This window comes from Callithrix jacchus, chromosome 19 (genome assembly GCF_049354715.1).
Source record: "Callithrix jacchus isolate 240 chromosome 19, calJac240_pri, whole genome shotgun sequence".
NCBI lineage: Eukaryota > Metazoa > Chordata > Mammalia > Primates > Cebidae > Callithrix > Callithrix jacchus.
In genome coordinates, this window is record NC_133520.1 from 15,924,065 (window position 1) to 15,946,984 (window position 22,920).

The following is a 22,920-nucleotide window of genomic DNA, read 5'->3' on the forward strand; positions in this document are numbered from 1 at the left end:
CTGGGTGTGGTGGCTCACGCCTATAATCGCAGCATTTTGGGAGGCTGAGATCAGGAGTTCTAGACCAGTCTGACCAACAGGGTGAAACCTCATCTCTACTAAAAATACAAAAATTAGCTGGGCATGGTGGCGGGCACCTGTAATCCCAGCTACTCGGGAGGTGAAAGCAGGAGAATTGCTTGAACCCAGGAGGAGGAGGTTGCAGTGAGCCGAGATCACAACACTGCACTCCAGCCTGGGCAAGACAGTGAGACTCTGTCTCAAAAAAAAAAAAAAAAAAAGCCAAATTACGATGGATAAACATGGCTGGGAAATGCTGCTTTGTTTATATTTACTTTCTTCTCCTATGAAGTTTTCGTGCAACTAGACAACGTTCACATTGAGGCAATAAACACAAGAACATATGTGATTTTTTTAAATGTGCCCTTTGACTGTCAATTTCTCCCAAACAGGTGTTGGCTAAATGATTATAAATTGGCCTCTGGATACACCTCTTCAACTGAGCCGTACAGGGCTGGTGATAATATAATTAGACCCAAAAACATCAGGCTGGTGAATGCTTTCCATCTGTTTGGCAATAATATTTAGTTAACAATAGTCTTTAAAAGAAGCACCTTCAACTTGAGTTCTTGAAGTTATTTATAGAGCTATTCTTAACACACCAGCACCCCTGCTAACTAGAGCTTTAGCCACTTGGAAATTATTAGCCATACAGCTGTACACAAAGAGAAACGACTGCATTTAACATCTGTATCTTTCCAAATTTACGCGCTTCACCCTCATTTAAAGTCACTTCTTAATGAACAGTGCTATGGTGCTGCATTAATATTATAGTTGCATGCACAAAGATCATAAGGAGCCAAACATTTTTTTTAATGCTAACAGTAGGCCAATCTATAATGAAGCTGTCAGCATAAAGGACAAAATAATAGCTTCTTTAACCCTCAAACAGAATTTGTTCATTTGTAGACTAGAACACATCAATTTAAAAACTGCTCATGGGTTTGCTCACCTTTATAAAGACAAAAATCTAATTTGTACTAGCTTGATACAATTGTTTTTCCAATGAAAGGCTCCTAAAACCATCTTTTATTTCATGATAAAGCAAGTACTATAACTAAAGCTGTCATGAAATAATCACCTTGGATAGCACACCTTATACAATTAATGTATCTCTCTCTTTCATTTTTCACACTTACTTATCAGCCCTATATTAGCATATGGTCTAACAGAAGCGATTACTTCATCTTTGCCCATACTAATACATGAAATAACTGTTTCCAACTGGGTGGGGAATAAAAAAGCAGACAACTTATTCCTTAAGGATTAGCCTCATCTGTTCTTCAATTCCACCAGCATAGTGAAACTTGCCCGTGTCTCTTTCATAATAATAGTAGGAAAAGCTCCAACTGATTACAAGTTTGAGTCTTTTTGTTAACTAGAATTAAGAAAGGACTAATATTTAAGTAGGTAACCATCTTTGCAAAGAAAGGAGGGAGAAGGAGTACACCAAAAGCATCAAATATGATTATTTTTAAGCATATAAAGAAAAGTGATATGGAGAAAAGAAAAGAGATATGCTACTATGAAAACACTACAACTGTGGTGAAGAAGTATGGAGAGTTCCCTTCAGTGGAAATTAAGTGTCTCCCCATTCATGAATTTTTTTAGATATTTAATTTAAATGTTGACAATGGAAATCTAGAAGTCCCTGAAAATATGTCACCTAGGCTGGAGTGCAATGGCGTGATCTCAGCTCACTGCAACCTCCACTTCCAAGATTCAAGTGATTCTGTTGCCTCAGCCTCCTGAGTAGTTGGGTTTACAGGTACCCATCACCATGGCCAGCTAATTTTTTTCTATTTTTAGTAGAGACAGGGTTTCACCATGTTAGTCAGCCTGGTCTTGAACTCCTGACCTCAGGTGATCCGCCCACCTTGGCCTCCCAAAGTGCTGGGATCACAGGTGTGAGCCACCGAGCCCAACCCTCAATTCCTTTTAAAAGAAAAATTACTTGGATAATTTCAGGGAATGTCTGTCCCTACTTTGGTGACATTTACTTTATGGGACTCCAGAACAATTAATAGAAGTTAAAATAATGCTTAAGAAAAGTCTACAGAAAATTAGTACAACCACTATGGAAAACATTACAGAGATTCCTTAAAGAACTAAAAGTAGACCTACCATTTGATCCAGCAATCCCACTGCTGGGTAGCTACCCAAGGAAAAAGAAGTCATTATATGAAAAAGACACATGCATATACATGTTTATAGCAGCACAGTTAGCAATTGCAAAGATATGCAACCAACCTAAGTGCCCAGCGACCACTGAATGGATAAAGAAAATGTGGTATATATATACTCCATAGAATACTACTCAGCCATAAAAAGGAATGAAATAATATCTTTTGCAGCAACTTGGATGAAGGCGGAAGCCATTACTCTAAGTGAAGTAACTCAGGAATGGAAAACCAAATGTCATGTTCTCATAAGTGAGAGCTAAGCTATGAGGATGCAAAGGCCTCAGAGTGATATAATGGACTTTGGGGAACTGAAGGCAGATTGGGAGGTGGGTGAGGGATAAAAGACTATATATTGGGCACAGTGTACATTGCTAGAGTAATTGATGCACTTAAATCTCAGAAATCACCACTAAACAGTTTATTGTTTAACCAAAGCACCAGTACCCTAAAAACTAATGAAAAAAAAAAAAGAAAAGAAAAGAAACAAAAAGAGTAAAGGACAAATACAGAGCATCACTTAATGGTATCGCATATAATCTGATCTGTGTTTGCTGCATATAATCTAAATGAGATGTCAACTTGTGCAAGTTATGCTGCTGGTAATTCACATATAAATAATCATACCAGAAAGAATGATATCAACACAATAAAGAAGGTAGAGAAAATATACAAGCCCAATTTTGCAAATAAGACAGTTTTTCTCAACATACTTTCACATGAACATGATTGCACTTACTATACTCTTTCAAAAATAGTCCATACTTGACTAGTATTATATCGGAGTTTTTAACTAGATTGGGAAATTTACAAGAGCTGGTAATGTTATCCTTCTGTAGAAATGGTTTTGAACAACAAACCTAGAGTATTAAAACTTTGCTTTCCTCCCCTAACACCATACATGATTATCAAATGTTACTCATATTTTTTGCTAAAATGCATCTCATCTTTTATTCTGAAAATATTCACTGGGCATGGTGGCTCACACCTGTAATCCCAGCACTTTGAGAGGCCGAGGAGGGTGGATCACTTGAGGTCAGGAGTTCGAGACCAGCCTGGCCAACATGGTGAAACCCCATCTCTACTAAAAATACAAATTAGCTGGGTGTGGTGGCAGGTGCCTGTAATCCCAGCTACTCAGGAGGCTAAGGCAGGGGAATCGCTTGAACCTGGGAGGCAGAGGTTGCTGTGAGCCGAGACTGTGCCACTGCACTACAGCCTGGGCAACAGAGTGAGAATCTGTCTAATAAATAAATAAATAAAATATTCAAAATGTGTTTCTACTCTTAATTGTTAATTCCATACCTTATTCTCATGAGGCATCCTTACAAAAATTCAACTGCTAGAAAACAAAGAATAGTACTAGGTGACCTTTAATATCAACAATTCTCCCAACTGGGGTCTAACTTCTCTTTCTTTGTCAGCAGAAGGCCAACAATGTTCCCTGTACCATTGCCCAGCAACTCCAAAAGCAAAAGATGTTGTGGCTACAGCTTTAGTTCATCAGAAGCTGCACCATCAAGAGCATCAGCATGAACAGACTAAACAGAGACACTTCTCTCATGTTATGCCATGAACCCAATGTGTCCTTGGTTTCATAAATGTTTTCACTGATGAGAATTTAAGCATAAAGAGTAAAATTTGACATGGATACTTGTAACTCTAGTCTCAAGGATACATTTTCAAATGAGAAAAGTATAAAAAGGTACCCCTAAGATTTATGAGTAACAAACAAAATCCTTTGGAGTCTTACCAGTGTTTTATTTGTGCTAGAACTTGCAACATAGCAGATCATCATGAAATGAACGAATAATCCAAAAAGGCTAGTAATGTTCCCTATACCCACTGCCCAGTAACTCCAAAGCAAAATATGTTGCGCCTACAGCTTTAGCTCGTCAGAAGTTGCTGCATCAATTTCTGCAAAGTTAATAACGTTAAGAACAGCAGAGTCAAGAAGCACCAACTAATTTAGAACAAAATGAAATCCTCTCTGAAGCAGGTTGAGTTACTCTGGCTTCTATTTGATCAGAAATACCTTCAAAGGTACAAAAAAAACAGACCAAATCTATCAGAATTACATGAAGACTGTAGTTAAAATCCACATCTCTTCTTAGTTATTAAAATCCAGAATGCCATAATTGAAAATATACTTGTTTATCCAAACACCTGGGACTCCTAAGAATGTCCCATATTTCAATTTACATAGTTATCTTATATATCTTAACTACCAATGAAATGGGGTAGGAACGGAGGAAAAAGAACCAGGTTAGGAAGAGCAAGTAGCGTAAGACTAAACTGGGAAATAACTACTTCATCTATAAGAACACAACTAATTGTAGATTTCTTTAAATGCCCAGACATTTGCAAAGGTTTTAGTATGCTAATTTTTAATTAAAAGATATTTCAGCAGTGAAAGCTCTTTCATATGCACTACTGATTCTTCATCAAACGTTAACTTTCCAACTTAACACCAGTATAGCCGGTGGCAGCCTGAAGGTTTACCATCTGCTGCTACCCAAAGTCACTGTGGCCACCTTCAGAACATATGCATCAAAGCCCCAAGATAAGAGACTGAAGAAATATTGCCTAAGTCAGCATAAGGGGGATGACGCACCCAGAGGCAGGCAACAGGCAAGCTACCAGAAAATACAGAATATCCATCGGTTACCTTATGGAAAAAGTCCCAAGGTCACAGGGGACTCCAATGGCTGAACAAAAAGACAAGAGAAATGCTACGCCTAATGGAATATACTTAAGTCATTATGTGATCTTTCTATTAAAAAAAAAGTCTAGTCATATTTAAAATCACATGTAATTTTATTCAAAAAAAGCATTCTGATCAATAAAATGAAACGTAAACTTGAAGGTGTTTGATTCAGTCTATAGATAATAATAAAGATTGTATTTTTGATGGAGTCACAAAAATAGAGTATTTTGTTTTGAAAGGCTTGTTTTTCTGCTACTAACATACTCATACTTCAAACATAACGTAAGAAAATGAGACAGATTTAACAAAATCCACAAAATACCATGTTAAAAATCTGATGCCGTATATTTAAAATAATGATTGTGTTTACCATAATACATCATATAAAAACAACCTACTGTGGTGTCTTTTCAAAACAGAATCTCAAGAACCTAACTATATTCAATTATAACCCTGAATAACTGGCCTATATTCATCATAAATGAAACGTATTCATAGAAAATTTTCTTAGACTTCATCTTTGCTTTCTGCTTTTTAAAATGTATTTTAAATGTAGAAGAAAATAAATACGAAAGATATTTTCTAGAAAATTATAGAAAAGCATCTTTTAATTCTGGGTTTTAAAATGGCAACAGTGACTCACATCTATAATCCCAGCACTTTGGGAGGCCATGGCAGGCGGATTGCTTGAGGCCAGGAGTGTGAGACCAACCTGGCCAACATGTCGAAACCCTCTCTCTATAAAAATATAAAAATTAGGCCAGGCACAGTGGCTCATCCTGGTCAACAAGGTGAAACCCCGTCTCTACTAAAAATACAAAAATTAGCTGGGCATGTTGGTGCGCGCCTGTAGTCCCAGCTACTCGGGAGGCTGAGGCAGGAGAATTGCTTGAACCCAGGAGGTGGAGGTTGCAGTGAGCCAAGATCGCGCCATTGCACTCCATCCTGGGTAACAAAAGCGAAACTCCATCTCAAAAAAAACAAAAATTAGGCCGGGTGCGGTGGCTCGCGCCTGTAATCTCAGCACTTTGGGAGGCCAAGGCAGGCAGATCACAAGGTCAAGAGATCGAGACCATCCTGGCCAACATGGTGAAACTCCATCCCCATTAAAAATACAAAAAATAGCCGGTCATGGCGGCACATGCCTGTGGTCCCAGCTACTCCGGAGGCTGAGGCAGAAGAATCCTTTTAACCCAGGAGGCTGAGGTTGCAGTGAGCCGAGATTGTGCCACTGCACTCCAGCCTGGTGACAGAGCAAGATTCCATCTCAAAAAAAAAAAAATACAAAAATTAGTGGGGTGAGGTGGCGCATGCCTGTAACCCCAGTTATTTGGGAGGCTGAGGCAGAAGAATCACTTGAAGTTTGGAGGCAGAGGCTGCAGTGAGGTGAGACCACAGCACTGCACTCCACCCTGGGTGACAGAGCAAGACTCCAACTCAAAAAATAAAATAAAATTAAATGGCAGCAGATGCATTTTTTGCATTAATTCTAATCTTAATCCAGATTTTTAAAGATTCTTCAATATTTCCACCAAGAACTAATTACAAATTAATTTTAAAATAGGGCATTATTAAACATTTACATAACATAAAAACTGTTATAATAAAGCACATTTGTCTTACCTATATTTAAGTTTGATTAATAAAACCATAAACTTTTAAATGCCAATATCAAGAGTTTCTATAACACAATACTGTATTGTGTGTGTATATTCCATGTGAATTCAATGTATACCTATAAATACTTAGTAATTTGGATAAGCATGATGGTTTTTAAAAAAATCATAGTTTGTTACTGTGATAACAGTTGAAAACAGGGCAAATGCTACCAGAGTAAGTTTATCTTCTAAAATATGAATAAATTATGAATATTATTAGAAAAAGAAAATAAGCATATTTTAATAGTACTAAAACAGATTTACAAATAAAATTTCACAAAATTCAGAAGCTAGTCATTCCTACATTGTTTCGTTCCTCCAAAGGCCAGTGAAATATAATTAGCAAAGTTCTTCTTTGACAGATTAATATCAGGGTCATTGAAGACAAAGAACAAATTTAAACGCTTTTTAGTGGATATCAACAAACTGATTCTAAAATTTAAACGGAAATGCAAAAGACCCAGAATAGCTAACACAATACTGAAGAACAAAGCTGGAGGACTGACATTACCTGACCCCAAAGTTTACTATAAAACCACAGTAATCAAGATAGTGTGGTATTGGCTAAAGAACAGACAAATCAGCCGGGCACGGTGGCTCATGCCTATAATCGCAGCACTTTGGTGAGCCGAGGCTGGCGGATCACAAGATCAGGAGATCGAGACCATCCTGGCTAACATGGTGAAACCCTGTCTCTATTAAACACAAAACATTAGCCAGGTGTGATGGCGGGCGCTTGTAATCCCAGCTACTCAGGAGGCTGAGGCAGAAGAATTGCTTGAACCAAGGAGGCAGAAGTTGCAGTGAGCCGAGATGGTGGCTGGCACTGCACTCCAGCCTGGACAGAGCAAGACTTGTCTCAACAACAACAATAAAAAGAACAGACAATGGAACAGAACAGAGAGCCCAGAAGGAGACCCACATAAATAACTCACTTTTGACAAAAGAGCAAAAGGAATACAATGGAGCAAAGACAGGCCTTTCAAAAATGGTGCTAGACATCCACAAGCAAAAATGTGAATCTAGAACAGAACTTAGACTCTTAACAAAAATCAACAAAATGGATCATAGACCTAAATGTAAAACATAAGATTATTAAAACCCTAGAAAATAATGCAGGAGAAAACCTAGATAGCTTCAAATATGGTGAGGACTTTTTAGATATAATGTCAAAGGCAGAACCCACTCATGAAAGAAACAATTGATAAGACGGACTTCATTAAAATTAAAACTTATGCTCCATGAAAGACAATGTCAAGAGAATGAGAAAACAACCCACTACCAGAGAGAAAATATTTATAAAAGATACATCTGATAATGAACTATTAGCCAAAACATACAAAGAACTCTTAAAACAGTAATTTTTAAAACCTAATTTAAAAATGGGCCAAAGACTAACAGACACTTCACCAAACAAGACACAGGTGGCAAACAAGCACATAAAAAGATACTCAACATTGTATGTCATCAGGAAAGTGCAAATTAAAACAAGATATCACTACATACCTACCCGAAATGCCAAAATCCAGAACACTGACACCTCCAAATGCTGGCAAAGATACAGAGCAACAGAAACTTTCGTTCATTGCTGGTGGAAATACAAAATAACACATCCACTTTGGAAGACAGTTTAGCAGTTTCTTACAAAACTAAACAGATTCTCACCATAAATGAACCAGCAATTACATTCCTTGGTGTCTATTCAGGAGCTGAAAATGCACATCCACAAAACCCCTGCACATGGATGTTTACAGAAGCTTCATTCATAAGTGCCAAAACTAGAAAAAAAGACCAGTGGTTACCAGATGTTGGCATGGAATGAATAGGCAGAGGACAAAGATTTTTAGGGTGGTGAAAATACTCTATATGATACTATAATGGTGGATACACGTCATTACACATTTGTCCAAACCCACAGAATGTACAACACCAAGAATGACCTTAACATAAACTGTGAACTGTGAGTGATTATGATGTGTCAATGAAGGGTCATCGATCGTAACCAATGTACCACTCAGGTGGGTGTTGTTGGCAACAGGGGAGGCTATGCATGGGTGAGGTCAATGGGCACATGGAAAAACTGTATCTTTCCCTCAATTTTGATATGACCCTAAAACTGCCCTCAATAAATAGTCTTAAAAATGAAAATGCTTCTCCACTTCCCATCTAAGAATCACTTGGCTGGATGCTTGGATTACACATCTGTAGACAAATAACTAAATCAAGTCTTGCAGTAAAGCAATGCAAAATCCAGGTTATTCTCCAATATATAAACTACAAACACAAATTTAAAATCTCTCATATTCATACGAGCCAAAGTCAATGAACGTGAGCCATTCCTCAATGATGTCTCATACTGAAGGGTGTGAAGTTAATGGTTCAGTGAACAATAAACTTACCAAAGAAATCACTTTTCTATGTATGTAAAAGGAATTTCACTTTGTATAATTTTTCAAGTTCTAGGCCTATACATCTATTACTTCATAAAACCTGCTTCCAAAGGACATGGTTATCTTTGTAAGGAAAATGGATATAAATATAGCAGAAGGCAGAATATAAAAGACAGAGAAACTGCGTTTAAAACAGAATCGCTAAAGAACTAGGAAAAACAACCACTTAGGAGGCTCTTTTCAGATCCAAATGCTTTAAAAGCTAGATCTCTCCACACCTTTGTCATTCTCATTTTGATTGTCTATTTTCTGTTTTTGTGAAGAATCTGCCCAAGGCCATAAAGGGATTATGCTAAAGAGAGGTTAAAACTCTAAAGTTCTGGGTTTATAGGCCCAAGTTCAGCTCACGCTATTCAATCCCATAATGAATCCATTAATTCTATCTTTCTAGTTTGAATTCTGAAGTTCACTTGGGATAACTTGACACTGTTAAATTTAGATGAAAATTAATTCAATTAAAAGTATGGTCTATTGTATTTAGCTTTAGTTCCTTATTTGCATTTGCTAGAAAAACTCAATACTCTGATACAACTATTTCACTGTCCATTCATACCCTGGTTTAATATTTTCTGTGTGCTGCTAGATATGCTCTATAAATATGCTTAAAATAAGTCCCTAAAAAGCACCAAATACATCCACATAGTTCTCTTTTATAGAATCAGGGCAGTATGTAGTCAGACAGTTAATAACAGACACAGAGGCAACATTCTCAAGTCAACCAATATATATTCAACTAAGCTGCCAATGTCAAAGGTAGCCTGATTCCAATTCAGAAGGAAATGCCTGTAGGGCAAGGAAGCTTTAATGCTATTATTTTAAAATGTTTTTAATGAGTTTGTACTTTTGTAGCAGATGGAGCCAAACTTCTGGTATTGATTAAAATTTAACAGCATTTTTAAATAACCGTTTATTTAGTATAAGAACACAATGTGTTCATGTTCTGAAAAATTCCAAAATGTTTTAAAGCACATATGAAACACAAAGGCACAATATTCATTCTCAAATTGACAAGTTCACCGACTGCAACAAAGTACTCTGACAATAACCTACAGGTATACTCTGTAAGAAAAGGTAGAAATGTTTTGATAGTTTTCAGTTCATAATATCCTCTTGCTCTGATGCTGCAAGTATAATATCTTTTGAGGCACAGATTTACAGATTATTTGAAATTTTTAAGACACATGTTTTGTCTCTTTTTATTACCTTCAAACTTACTCAACAAGTATACTTGGTCATTAAGAAATCTGAAGGCTTATTGGGAAAGGCACAGAAGTAACATCAAAAACTACCGTATAATATAGATACATGTTGTTGTCAGGTGTTCAAACCAGAGCAACTCCATCTTGAACAGGGGTTGGATAGAATAAGCCTGAGACCAACTGGGGGGCATTCTCAGGAGGTCAGACATTCTCAGTCACAGATGAGATAGGAGGTTGGTACAACATACAAGTCACAGGGTCCCCACTGATAAAACAGGATGCAGTAAAGAAGCCAGCCAAAACCCACCAAAACCACTATGACAAAAGTCACCTCTGTTCGTCCTCACTGCTCATTACACACTAATTATAATGTATTCAAATGCTAAAAGACACTCTCACCAGCACCATGACAGTTTACAAATGCCATGGCAAAGTCTGCAAGTTGCCCTATATAGTCTAAAAAGGATAGGAACCTTCAATTCTGAAAAATTCCCATCCCTTTCCCAAAAAAGTCATGAATAGACTATCCCTTGTTTAGTTTCTATAATCAAGAAATAACCATAAGTATCCTCAGTCAGGCAGCCCAAGCTCCAACGCTGCATATGGAGTAGAATTCTTCTATTCCTTTACAAGCTTTTTTTTTTTAAGACAGAGTTTCGCTCTTATTGCCCAGGCTGGAGTACAGTGGCGTGTGATCTCAGTTCAATGCAACTTCACCTCCCAAGTTCAATCCAAGTAGCTGGGATTACAGGCATGTGCCACCATGCCCAGCTAATTTTGTATTTTTAGTAGAAATGGGGTTTCACCATGTTGGCCAGGCTGGTCTTGAACTCCACACCTCAGGCGATCCACCCATCTTGGCCTCCCAAAGAGCTGATATTACAAACATGAGCCACCACACCCGGCCTTCCTTACATTCTTAATAAACTTGCTTTCACTTTACTCTGTGGACTTACCCAAAATTCTTTCTTACACAAAATCCAAGAACCCTCTGTTGGGGTTTGGATCAGGATTTTTTTCAGGTAATATCATGAAAGGTAAGTTTGAGGTAGTAAAAGAATACAGGCAAAAGGTATTTAAATCAGACAGTAGATGAAAGCAAGGGGGGCTTCTAAGCGAAGACAACAATTAAGAATAAGAAATTGAGGAAGAAAAGGAAAGGAAGGCACCCCAGGTAGAGAGGTACACGACATGTGGAATGTGATGCATTTGTATCCCTCCAAGTTCAGAAGGACTGGAGCCAGATAATATGTTGTGGTGTGGTCTCAATTCATCCAGAAGGGGAAGAATCAAATTAAGAAGCAATAGAGAAAGGAAGGACTAGATCAGAAAGATCTTTAGGCTTAGCTTGGAACTTTACCTTTAAAACTATAAAAAGCTTTTAGATTTTAAGTATATCCTGAAATTACCTCCTGAAAACAGGAGGACATGAAAATAGTATATATACCTATGCCACTGCACAGCCAGTGAGACAGCCACCCTTTTCCACACAGGCAGAAGACTAAAGGTTCAACCCCCTGAAGACGTGGAATGAGACAGGTATGACAAACAGCTGAAGGTGAGACTGAGGAATGGTACTGAAAACAGGCATTATGTGAAAACCTGTACAACCAAATGGTGAGGACACCAGTCCTGTTTCCTCCACTGGGCTCCCACAATGACACTGGTCTTATACTAACTCCCTAAGTAGATTATGAGGTTCTTCTCTAAGAAAACCAATTGGTCCAAGAGATAAAATATACGGATACTGACATTTGTTTGATCTCCCAACAAAACATCTAGATTGTTACCCAAATGGAAAAAAGATGAGGAAAAGCATAGCTCAAAATATGAAAAAGAGTTCCACACTGCAACATCACTGTGAAATTACAGAACACTAAGGATAAAGGGAAAATACCATAGGCCTCCAAAGAGAAAGGCAGAGGAGGAGAAAAACAAGCCACATACAAGAATCAGTAATTGAAAAGTAATACAGAAGACTAAGAGATTCCCAGAATAACAAAAAGTGGAAATATAAAGAGGATAACTGGGTTGTATGCCAACAGAAGAAACTAATGCAGACTTGAGCAGAATAATGAAATAATTCAGAAGAGGAGGCTCTGAGGAAATCACATATATGATGGATTATTTGAGGTGTTTGTATTTGAGAGATATTTTATTTTATTTTATTTTTATTATTATTATTTTTGAGACGGAGTTTCGCTCTTATTACCCAGGCTGGAGTGCAATGGCGCAATCTCGGCTCACTGCAACCTCCGCCTCCTGGGTTCAAGCAATTCTCCTGCGTCCCCCTCCTGAGTAGCTGGGATTACAGGCACGCGTCACCATGCCCAGCTAATTTTTTTTGTATTTTTAGTAGAGATGGGGTTTCACCATGTTCACCAGGATGGTCTCGATCAGTTGACATCGTGATCCACCTGCCTCAGCCTCCCAAAGTACTGGAATTTGAGCCACCGCGCCCGGCCTTGAGAGATATTTTAAAGTTCCATCAGAGGGTTTGAGAATAGAGATTAAATACACACAAAAAATGCAACCAATGGGGGGAAAATTAAGGTATAGGAGCAAAGGGAATTTTTGTTCCTCCCTTCTGAAGGTTTGATCATTTGAATCTATAAAACAAACTGACAATAGATTAGCAGAAGAAAAGGCATACAAAGCTGGGTGCAGTGGCTTACGCCTGTAATCCCAGCACTTTGAGAGACTGAGGTGGGCAGATCACTTGAGGTAAGGAGTCCAAGACCAGCCTGGCCAACATGGTGAAACTCTGTCTCTACTAAAAAAACAAAAAAAAATTATCTGGGCATGGTGGTAGGCACCTGTAATCCCAGCTACTTGGGAGGCTGAGACAGGACAATCACTTGAACTCAGCAGGCAGAAGTTGCAATGAGCTAAAAAAAAAAAAAGGAAAGAAAAAAAAGAAAAGGTATATAAATTTATAAACATGCACACGTGCAGGGGAGCCACACAAAATACGAGACTCTAGGAAGGGCCAAACGACGGAAGTTTTTATGCCAGACAGAAAACAATCAGGGGCTTGGAGCTCCAGGGTAGCGGAAGGTAGTTTCCAGGTTGTGGAAGCATGAGGGGAGGAAATGCATGCTGAACAAAAGCTATTTTGTATTGCAAATGAGGTCTCTCAGGTAGCAGCCCTCAGAAAGAATAGATGGTAGCCTGCCAAAAAGGTTTCTGTCACACCTTTAACAGTGTCTCTTGAGAGTTATTTTTTTTTTTCTAAATCCAAATAAGGTAGATAAGGGATTCTCAAAGTCCATTTCCATCTGCTGTTTACTTTCCTAGCGTGGATTTCTACCATAGATGCAAATCTCCTCCACAAATGGACAGCTTTTCAGAGCTACTCCTCTTTCTGCAGCTTTTCTGAATAGTCATCTCAAAATATGCCAAAGCAGTATATTTTGGGGTGGTGTATTTATTCCACAGAAAAAAAAATATGTGCGTGTATGTGTGTATATATATATATATATATATATATATATATTTTTTTTTTTTTTTTTTTGAGACGGAGTCTCGCTCTGTTGCCCAGGCTGGAGTGTATTGGTGTGATCTTAGCTCACTGCAACCTCGGCTCACTGCAACCACCAGCTCCTGAAGTCAAGCGATTCTCCTTTCTCAGCCTCCCAAGTAGCTGGGATTACAGGCATGCACCACCATGCCCAGCTAATTTTGTATTTTTAGTAGAGACGGCGTTTCACCATGCTCGTCAGGCTGGTCTCAAACTCCTGACCTCATGATCACGCCTGGGATTATAGGTGTGAGCCACCACACCCAGCCCTAGAAGCAATATATTAACCCCAAGATAAAAAACTTTGTACAAAGAAGATCCAAAAATATTTAACCAACTGTAATTCAGGTCAATTTTAAGCAAAATAAAATTTTAAAGAAATTAGCATACAAACAATACAAATCAGAATGACAACCAAACTATCTGAAATAACTGAAAGATGGTCACGGCAGAAAGGCAGTATTTAGACCTAAAGAAGCAGTATTTGGCTCAAGAGAAAAAAGGACTTTCCAAGGCTTTGAACTGTGTAAAATGAAATGACTTTGTGACATTAAGTGGCTCTGTCTTTTTTCATGCTTTTTTATGGTCTCTGCTGTGCTGCTTTACAATTTATGTATTTACTTATATCTTTCCTAGACTAAAAAGAAGAACCAGGTCTGATACATTGTAGTATGGCCAGCAACTAACACAGTGCCTGCCCCAGGGCAGCATTCAAAAGGTATTTGTTAAACTGATAAATAAAAGGCCCTGAAGCTGAAGAGCCATTTAATGGGGCACTGTAGATAGACCACAAGATCTGTAATGCACTGGTTCAGATAACCTTAAAGCCCTTTCTAATCCTAAGATTATAAAACCCAAGCCATAGGAGGTAAAAGGAAACTAGTCCTTTTATTTCAAAATTACTTAAAGTTTGTCCTGTTATAAAATTGTCCATACAACACTGTCTCTAAAAAATGTTAGGAAGCCATGCTTTAAATACTAAGAGAATTTGGACTTTTTTGGAACAAAAATACCCACAAATCCAAATATAGTATCCAAATGCAAGTATAGAACGCACTGTATATACAAGTTGAGCATCTCAAATCTAAAAATCCAAAATGAAAAGAAATGTTCCAAAATCTAAAACATTTTGAGCACCAAGATGATACTCAAAGGAAATGCTCATTGGAGATTTTGGATTTGGGATGCTTAACTGGTAAATATAATGCAAACATTCCAAAAAAAGAAAACACACACACACACACACACACACACCTGAAACACTTTTGGTCCCAAGCATTTTGAATAAGAGATATTCAACTTGTATACTCTTGATTTTAAATAATATGTACATTTAACTGATAGAGATACAGATAAACATCAAAGCATTAAATATGAAGAAACATAAGTATAATTTATGTCTAAAATATAGGCTGCATTGTATTTTCTAAATAAGTATATTAGATGTAGTCCCTAAGATGATATCATTAATTATAATCAAATACTATATTGATTCTAAATATAAATCCAATGGGAATGCTACATTCTTTTGAAATATATATATACATACATATATACATAAATTAGTTTGTTATTATTAACATTATCTGCATAATCTGGTACTACAAGTAACATTTCTTAGGTTCTTGGTCATTCTTAAAGCTTTGATTAAGGGAGCTACCTCCCACCATCCACATCACAGCGATTCAAACTGCTTCGTGCATTACCTTATCACTTTCCTCACATCACAATGACTGATGCTCCATAGGACTCCTAAAAACATGACTTATCTCTATCTAACTTGCTGTCCTTCCCGAATCTCAATATGTAACAATTGTCTTCAGCAGAGCATCTCACGTGTCTCATCATGGCTGTCTAGTAATGAATAAGTAGAGTATATTAAAAAGTAGAAAGTACATTCTGACAACAACTCTATTGATCCTCAAACAGGTAAAAATTTAATGGATTAAGCAAGGTATTTAAACCACACAATTCTTCATAAAGCATGGATCCAAAAAGAGATATCCGATACTGTAACATACCATAAGCAGCCTAGGATTGGTAAAATGCTCACAATGCCAAAAACAACTTCGGGCACTAATCAAAATGAGATGTATTCATGTGCTGAATGTTAGGTTACTTTAAAAATAACCAAACTCATGTAAGTCTATTATAAAAAGTAAGGCCAGGTATGACGGTTCATGCCTGTGATCCTAGCACTTTGGGAAGTCAAAGTGGAAAAATCTCCTTGAGCCCAGGAGATTGAAGACTACCCTGGATAACAAAGCGAGATGCCATCTCTACAAAAAAAATTTAAAAATTAGCCAGCCATGGTGGCATGCACCTGTGCTCCTAGCTACACAGGAGGCTGAGGTAGGAGGATTCCTTGAGCCCAAGAGATTGAGGCTGCAGTGAGCCATAATCATGCCACTGTATTCCAGCCTGGGTGACAAAGTGAGATCCTGTCTCGAAAAATAAAAATAAAAAATGACAATTAAATTAGAAGTTGCTTAATGGTGAATTATTTAAAAATGTCTTCTTTACAACATGTGCAGATTTAGGCTGCTATAAGAGAGTTTAGAGGTGTTCATATCATCCATTCCAGTACACTCTGACAATATTGAGATTTTTCAGAAATACCAACCTGGAAAACAAACTTTATCATACTGCAAATAAATAAAGGATACCAAAACTTATCTTCTCTCTTAAAAAGACACTAATTAAGAGCACCAAAGGCAAACCATAAAGGAAAAACATAAAAAGATAAAAGAAAAAATTAACATCATATATACTGGGATGTATGATGGGAAAGAGTGCAAATTGATGGGAAGGTGTCTAACCCTCCAATCAAGTATTAAAATTCAACAAAAGTCAATTTAACACATATTTACTGAATGTCTGTTATGTACACACATTGTATTAGATATAAAGAAAGAAAAACCACGAACACAACAGATAGGGTCTGTGCTCTGCAAGAGCTTAAAATTTAGCATGGAAGAGAGGCAATTTAAAACAGTTTAAGAAGTGCTATGCAGAAGAATTGCAGGTGCAACTGGAACAAAGAAGAGGAGTGTCTAATTCAGACATGGGACCGTCAGGAAACTTCTGGAGGACTGGAAAATAGCAGAAGAACAGGAGTTGCCAGCAGACGCACATTCATTCTCAAACTTATTTGAGACCATACGCTCAGAAATACTTCCAGGGTGCGAAAGGTAGAAAAGGAGATTCCACTATTAACAGGTAAAAGCTATCAAGTCTTTATAATTTATATATTAATGTCATCATGACCTCATGTGAAAACACAGGCTAACAGAGGCTGAAAGTGTATACATGCACAGAAAGAAGACAGTAGGATTATACATCAAAATGAAAAAATAATTCTCTGAGGTAGCAGGGTTATAGGTGAATTATATCCATTTTTTTAGCTTATTGTTTGATTTTTCTACAATGAACATGCAAGAAATAGAAATAGAAAATTTCTGCCTTGAAGGAAAATGGAAAAAATAACTCCTATATATTCAAGACAAAAGTTTATATATTCTTATAAAGAGAGAGCTCCTGAAAATTCAGTAAAAAAACATAAACCTCTAAAAAAAAATTTAGGAAAAGGACTTGAAACAGGCATTTCATAAAAGAAGAAACACAGTCCATAAAAATTTGGAAAACTGCATCCTTGGCCAGGCACAGTGGCTTACGCCTGTAATCCCAGCACTTTGGAAAGCTGAGGCGGGCAGATTGCCCCAGGTCAGGAGTTCGAGACCAATCTGGCCAACCTGGTGAAACGCTGTCTCTACTAAAAATATAAAAAAATTTGCTGGGCATGGTGGCGTGCGCCTGTAATTCCAGCTACTCAGGAGGCTGAGGCAGGGAAATCGGTTGAATAAGGGAAGTGGAGGTTGCAGTGAGCCAAGATTGTGCCACTGCACTCCAGCCTCGTCAACAGAGCGAGATTCCATCTCCAAAAAAAAAGAAAAGAGAAGAAAAGAAAATTACATCCTCATTAGCAATTAAAATTGCACATTAAAATCACAGTGAAATCCAAATTTTCATCAGCAAATGGCAGATGGTGTTAGTAAGTATATGAGGAAGTAAATCTTCTCACATATATAGGTTGAGCATCCCAAATCCGAAAAATCCAAAATCCAAAACGCTCCAAAATTGGAAACTTTCTGAGCACTGACATGACGCCAACATTTATTGTAGCATTTCTAATTACAAATTTTTGGATTTGGAATGCTCAACCAGTAGGTATATATAAATATTAAATTTATATATTAAATTTATACATAATAATGAATAGAAATATCCCTAAGTCTGAAAGAATTCAAAATCTGAAACACTTCTGGTCCTAAGCACTTTGGATTAAAAAAACTCAATCTGGGCCAGGCGCGGTGGCTCAAGCCTGTAATCCCAGCACTTTGGGAGGCCGAGGTGGGTGGATCATGAGGTCAAGAGATAAAGACCATCCTGGTCAACATGGTGAAACCCAGTCTCTACTAAAAAAAAAATACAAAAAATTAGCTGGGCATAGTGGAGCGTGCCTGTAATCCCAGCTACTCTGGAGGCTGAGGCAGGAAAACTGCCTGAACCCAGGAGGTGGAGGTTGCAGTGAGCCGAGATCGCGCCATTGCACTCCAGCCTGGGTAACGAGCGAAATTTCATCTCAAAAAAAAAAAAAAAAATCTGTACTACTAGTAGGAGTTTAAAATAGTATATTATTTCTGGAGAGGTTAAAATATGTATATATACCATTTGACCCATGATCTCCAACTCTAAAAAAAAATAATAAAGAAAACATAACAGAAGATGATTTACCTCTAAGAATATTAATCACAGGCAGAAAAATCATTATAGTCACTACCATGTTTGGTGAAAGGCATGTGGCATCTTCAATAGTGTGCCTTTATCCAAAATTGTAATACTATAATTGATGCTAAAATTTTAAGAGATATAGGAGAACTTTTGAGCTGAGTGTCACAGACAGCTAGTTAGCTATTCCAGATGAAGGACAAAATCACTGTAAGTTTCTGAGTGGTTTTTAGTTTTCTTGGGGTCAAAGTCTTAGGATTACATACTACCTGTACACCACGCATGATTCTAAGCTCTCTACATAAATTATTTAATGCTCTCAAACAGTTTGCAGATAAAGAACCAGAAGCCAGAGAGCTTAAGTGTTTTGTATACACACACACTAAGTTACAGAACAAGGACTTGAACTCAGGTCTGTCTCTTTCCAAAACCATAGCTGTTTATCGTTATTTAGAATTGAATTTCTGTGATGATTATACCATTTATATTTCTCAACTTACTGTATTTCGGTATCATTATTCATTAAACTTCTTTAAAAAAATCACTGTGCCCTAATTAACAAATTTGCAATATGAATAATAGCATTCAAAAAACTATAGCAGCCCGGCATGGTGGCTCACGCCTGTAATCCCAGCACTTTGGGAGGCTGAGGTGGATAAATCACTTGAGGTCAGTAGTTTGAGACTGGCCATGTCAACATGGTAAAACCAATGGAACGTCAAGATAAAGAAAACATGGTACGTATACCACATTTGCAGGGACACAGATGGAACTGGAGGCCACTATCCTTAGTAAAGTAACGGAGGAATAGAACACCAGATACTGCATGTTCTTACTCATAAGTGGGAGCTAAAGGATGAGAACACTCAGACACATAGAGCGGAACAACAGATACTGGGGCCTGTTGGAGGCTGGAGGGTGGGAGGAGGAAGAGGCTCAAGAACAATAACTAATGGGTACTAGGCTTAAGACCTGGATGATTAAATAATCTATACAACAAATCCCCATGACACAAGTTTGCCTATGTAACAAACCTGCACATGTGCCCCTGAACTTAAAAGTTTAAAAAACCAAACTTACGTTCATACGATATCCTACACAAGGACGTTTACAGCCACTTTCTTCATAATTGCCAAAATGTGGAAACAACCAAGTTGTTCTTTGGTGGATGAATAGGTAAATCAATTGTGGTACATTTAGACAATGTCAATGTTATTCAGCAGTAAAAAAGAAATGAGCTATGAAGCCCTAAAACATGGAGAAACCTGAAATGCATATTACTAACTGAAAGATGACAGCATGAAGACGCTTTATATTATATAATTCTAATTGTATGACATTATGGAAAAGGCAAATCCATGGAGACAGTAAAGAAGTTAGTGGTTAGCAGATATTGGGCAGGAGATAGGAATGAATGGTGGAGTACAGAGGATTTTTAGGGCAGTATAACTATTCTGTATACTAGAATGGTGGACTGACCAAACCTATAGAATGTACTACAGCAAGATGGAACTCTAATAGAAACTATGAACTTCAGATGGATAATGAGGCATTGGTGTAGGTTCATCAATTGCAACGCATGTGCCACTCTGTTACAGAATGTTCCTAGTTGTGAAGGTTGTGTGTGTTTGAGGCCAAAGGAACTTTTTATTTTCTGCTCAACATTTGTATAAATCCAAAACTGTTCTTAAAAATGAAGTCTATTTAAAAGGAGAAAAATTTGAGCAGTGGTTTGCACTTGTCCTTGAAGAGGTCCTTTACATCCTTTGTTAGTTGTATTCCTAGGTCTTTTATTCTCTTTGTAGCAATTATGAATGGGAGTTTGCTCTTGATTTGGCTGTTTGGCTGTTATTGGTGTATAGGAATGCTTCTGATTTCTGCACATTGATTTTGTATCCTAAGACTTCACTGAAGTTGCTTATCAACGTAAGGAGATTTTGGGCTGAGGCAATGGGGTCTTCTAAATATACAATCATGTCATCTGCAAATAGAGACAATTTGACTTCCTCCTCTCCTAATTGAATACCCTTTATTTCTTTTTCTTGCCTGATTGTTCTGGCTAAAACTTCCAATATTATATTGAATAGGAGTGGTGAGAGGGGGCAACCTTGTCTAGTGCCAGATTTCAAAGGGAATGCTTCCAGCTTTTGCCCGTTCAGTATGATATTGGCTGTAGGTTTGTCGTAAATAGCTTTTATTATTTTGAGATATGTTCCATCTATACCTAGCTTGTTGAGAGTTTTTAGCATAAAGGGCTGTTGAATTTTGTCGAAGGCCTTCTCTGCATCTATTGAGATAATCATGGTTTTTGTCTTTGGTTCTATTTTATTTTATTTTATTTTGAAAGAAAGAGAAAGGGGGAGAGAGAACAGGAGTCTCGCTCTATTACCCAGGCTGGAATGCAATCTAAAAATAGGTATTAAAAACCTCTTTTATGCCAATAATTGTACTTAACAGCGGAGACAGGAAAGAATAAGGGAAGAAAACAACAAACAAACAGCCAACCAATATTTCATTTAAGTCTGTGAAGTGCTATGCAAATGCAGAAGAGTGATTTACTTCCAATTATGTGGTCACTTTCAAAATTGGTGTAATGTGATAGTGAGAAAAATGTATGTTCTGTGGGCCTGGGGTGAAGAATTCTATAAATATTCACTGAGTTTACTTGTTCCAGGTCTGAGTTCAAATCATAGATACCCCTGTTAATTTTCTATCTCGTTGATCTGTCAAATATTAACAACGTGGTGTCAAAGTCTCCCGCTATTATTGTGCGGGGGAGTCCAAGTCTCTTTATAAGTCATTAAGAACTTGTCTTATGTATCTGGGTGTTCCTATATTGAGTGCATATATATTTATGATCATTGACTCCTGTTGTTGCATTGATCCTTTTACCATAACGTAATGTCCTTCTTTGTTTCTTTTAGTCTTTGTTATAATTAAAGTCTATTTCGTCAGAGACAAAAGTTACAACTCCTGTTTGCTTTGTTGTTTTGTTTTGTTTTTTGGGTTTTTTTTTTGCTCTCCATTTGATAGGTAAGTCTTCCACCAACCCTTTGTTTTGAGTCTTTGCATGTCCTTGCTCATGAGATGGATCTGGACACAGCATACCGATGGGTTTTGACTTTTTATTCAATTTGCCTTTGTGTCTTTGATTGGGGCATTTAATCCATTTAAATTTAGGACTAATATTGATATTTGTGTGTTTAATATTGTCATTTAATGCTAGCTGGCTATTTTGCCCATTAGTTGATATAGATTCTTCATTATGGAGATACTCTTTACCTTTTGGTAAGTTTTTGAGATGAATGATACTGGTTGTTCCTTTCTGTGCATAGTGCTTCTTTCAGAAGCTCTTGTAAAGCAGGCCTGGTGGTGATGAAATCTCTGAGTGCTTGCTTGTTCATGAAAAAATTTTATTTTTCCTTCATTTATGAAGCTTAATTTGGCTGGATATGAGATTCTGGGTTGAAAATTCTTTGAGGCTTTTGAATATTGACTAGTCTGTAGGGTTTCAGCTGAGAGATCTGAAGTGAGTCTGACAGGCTTCCCTTTAGGGGTAACCTGACATTTCTCTCTAGCTGCCCTTAAAATTTTCTCCTTTATTTCAACCCTCGTGAATCTAACGATTATACGTCTTGGAGTTGCTCTACTTGAGGAATACCTTTGTGGTGTTCTCTGTATTACCTGGAGTTGAGTATTCTCCTGCCCTACTAGGTTAGGAAAGTTTTCCTGAATAATATCCTGAAGAATATTTTCCAGCTTGGATTCATTCTCTTCATGACATTCAGGTACACCTATCAAACGTAAATTAGGTCTTTTCACATAGTCCCATATTTCTTGGAGACTTTGCTCATTCCTTTTTAACTCTTTCTTCTCTAATCTTGTCTTCTCATTTCATTTCATTTAGTTGGTCTTCAACCTCTGATATCCTCTCTTCTGCTTGATCAATTAAGACTGTTAAAACCTGTGCATACTTCACGGAGTTCTCGTATTGTATTCTTCGGTTCCATTAATTCACTTATATTCCTCTCTAGATTGTCTATTCTCATTAGGATTTCATCAAACCTTTTTTCAAAGTTCTCAGTTTCTTTACATTGGGCTAGAACATGTTCTTTTAACTCACAGAAGTTTCTTATTATCCACCTTCTGAAGCCTAATTCTGTCAATGGAATGCACTTGTTCTCCATCAGGCCTTGTTCCCTTATGGATGAGGAACTGTGATCCCCTGTAGAGGGAGAGGCATTCTGATTTTGGGTATTCTCAGCCTTTTTACACTGGTTTCTTCCCATCATTGTAAATTTATCCACCTGTCATCTTTGTAATTACTGACTTTCAAATTAGGTCTCTGAGTGGATGTC

At 37.4% G+C, this 22,920-nt stretch overlaps 1 protein-coding gene across 19 annotated transcripts in view; it reads right to left on the reverse strand.

Annotated features, from left to right (window-relative positions):
* RPS6KC1 (ribosomal protein S6 kinase C1) overlaps positions 1-22,920 on the reverse strand; it is a 336,154-nt gene that overhangs the window by 168,826 nt on the left and 144,408 nt on the right. Inside the window, exon 9 of one of the 19 annotated variants that reach the window (XM_078356595.1) lies at positions 2,185-2,215. The exons of the other annotated variants lie outside the window; for them this stretch is intronic. Within the exon in view, the coding sequence (XP_078212721.1) occupies positions 2,185-2,187 (3 nt within the window). The 5' untranslated portion in view covers positions 2,188-2,215. The remainder of the gene's footprint in view (positions 1-2,184; positions 2,216-22,920) is intronic. 19 annotated transcript variants of the gene reach the window in all.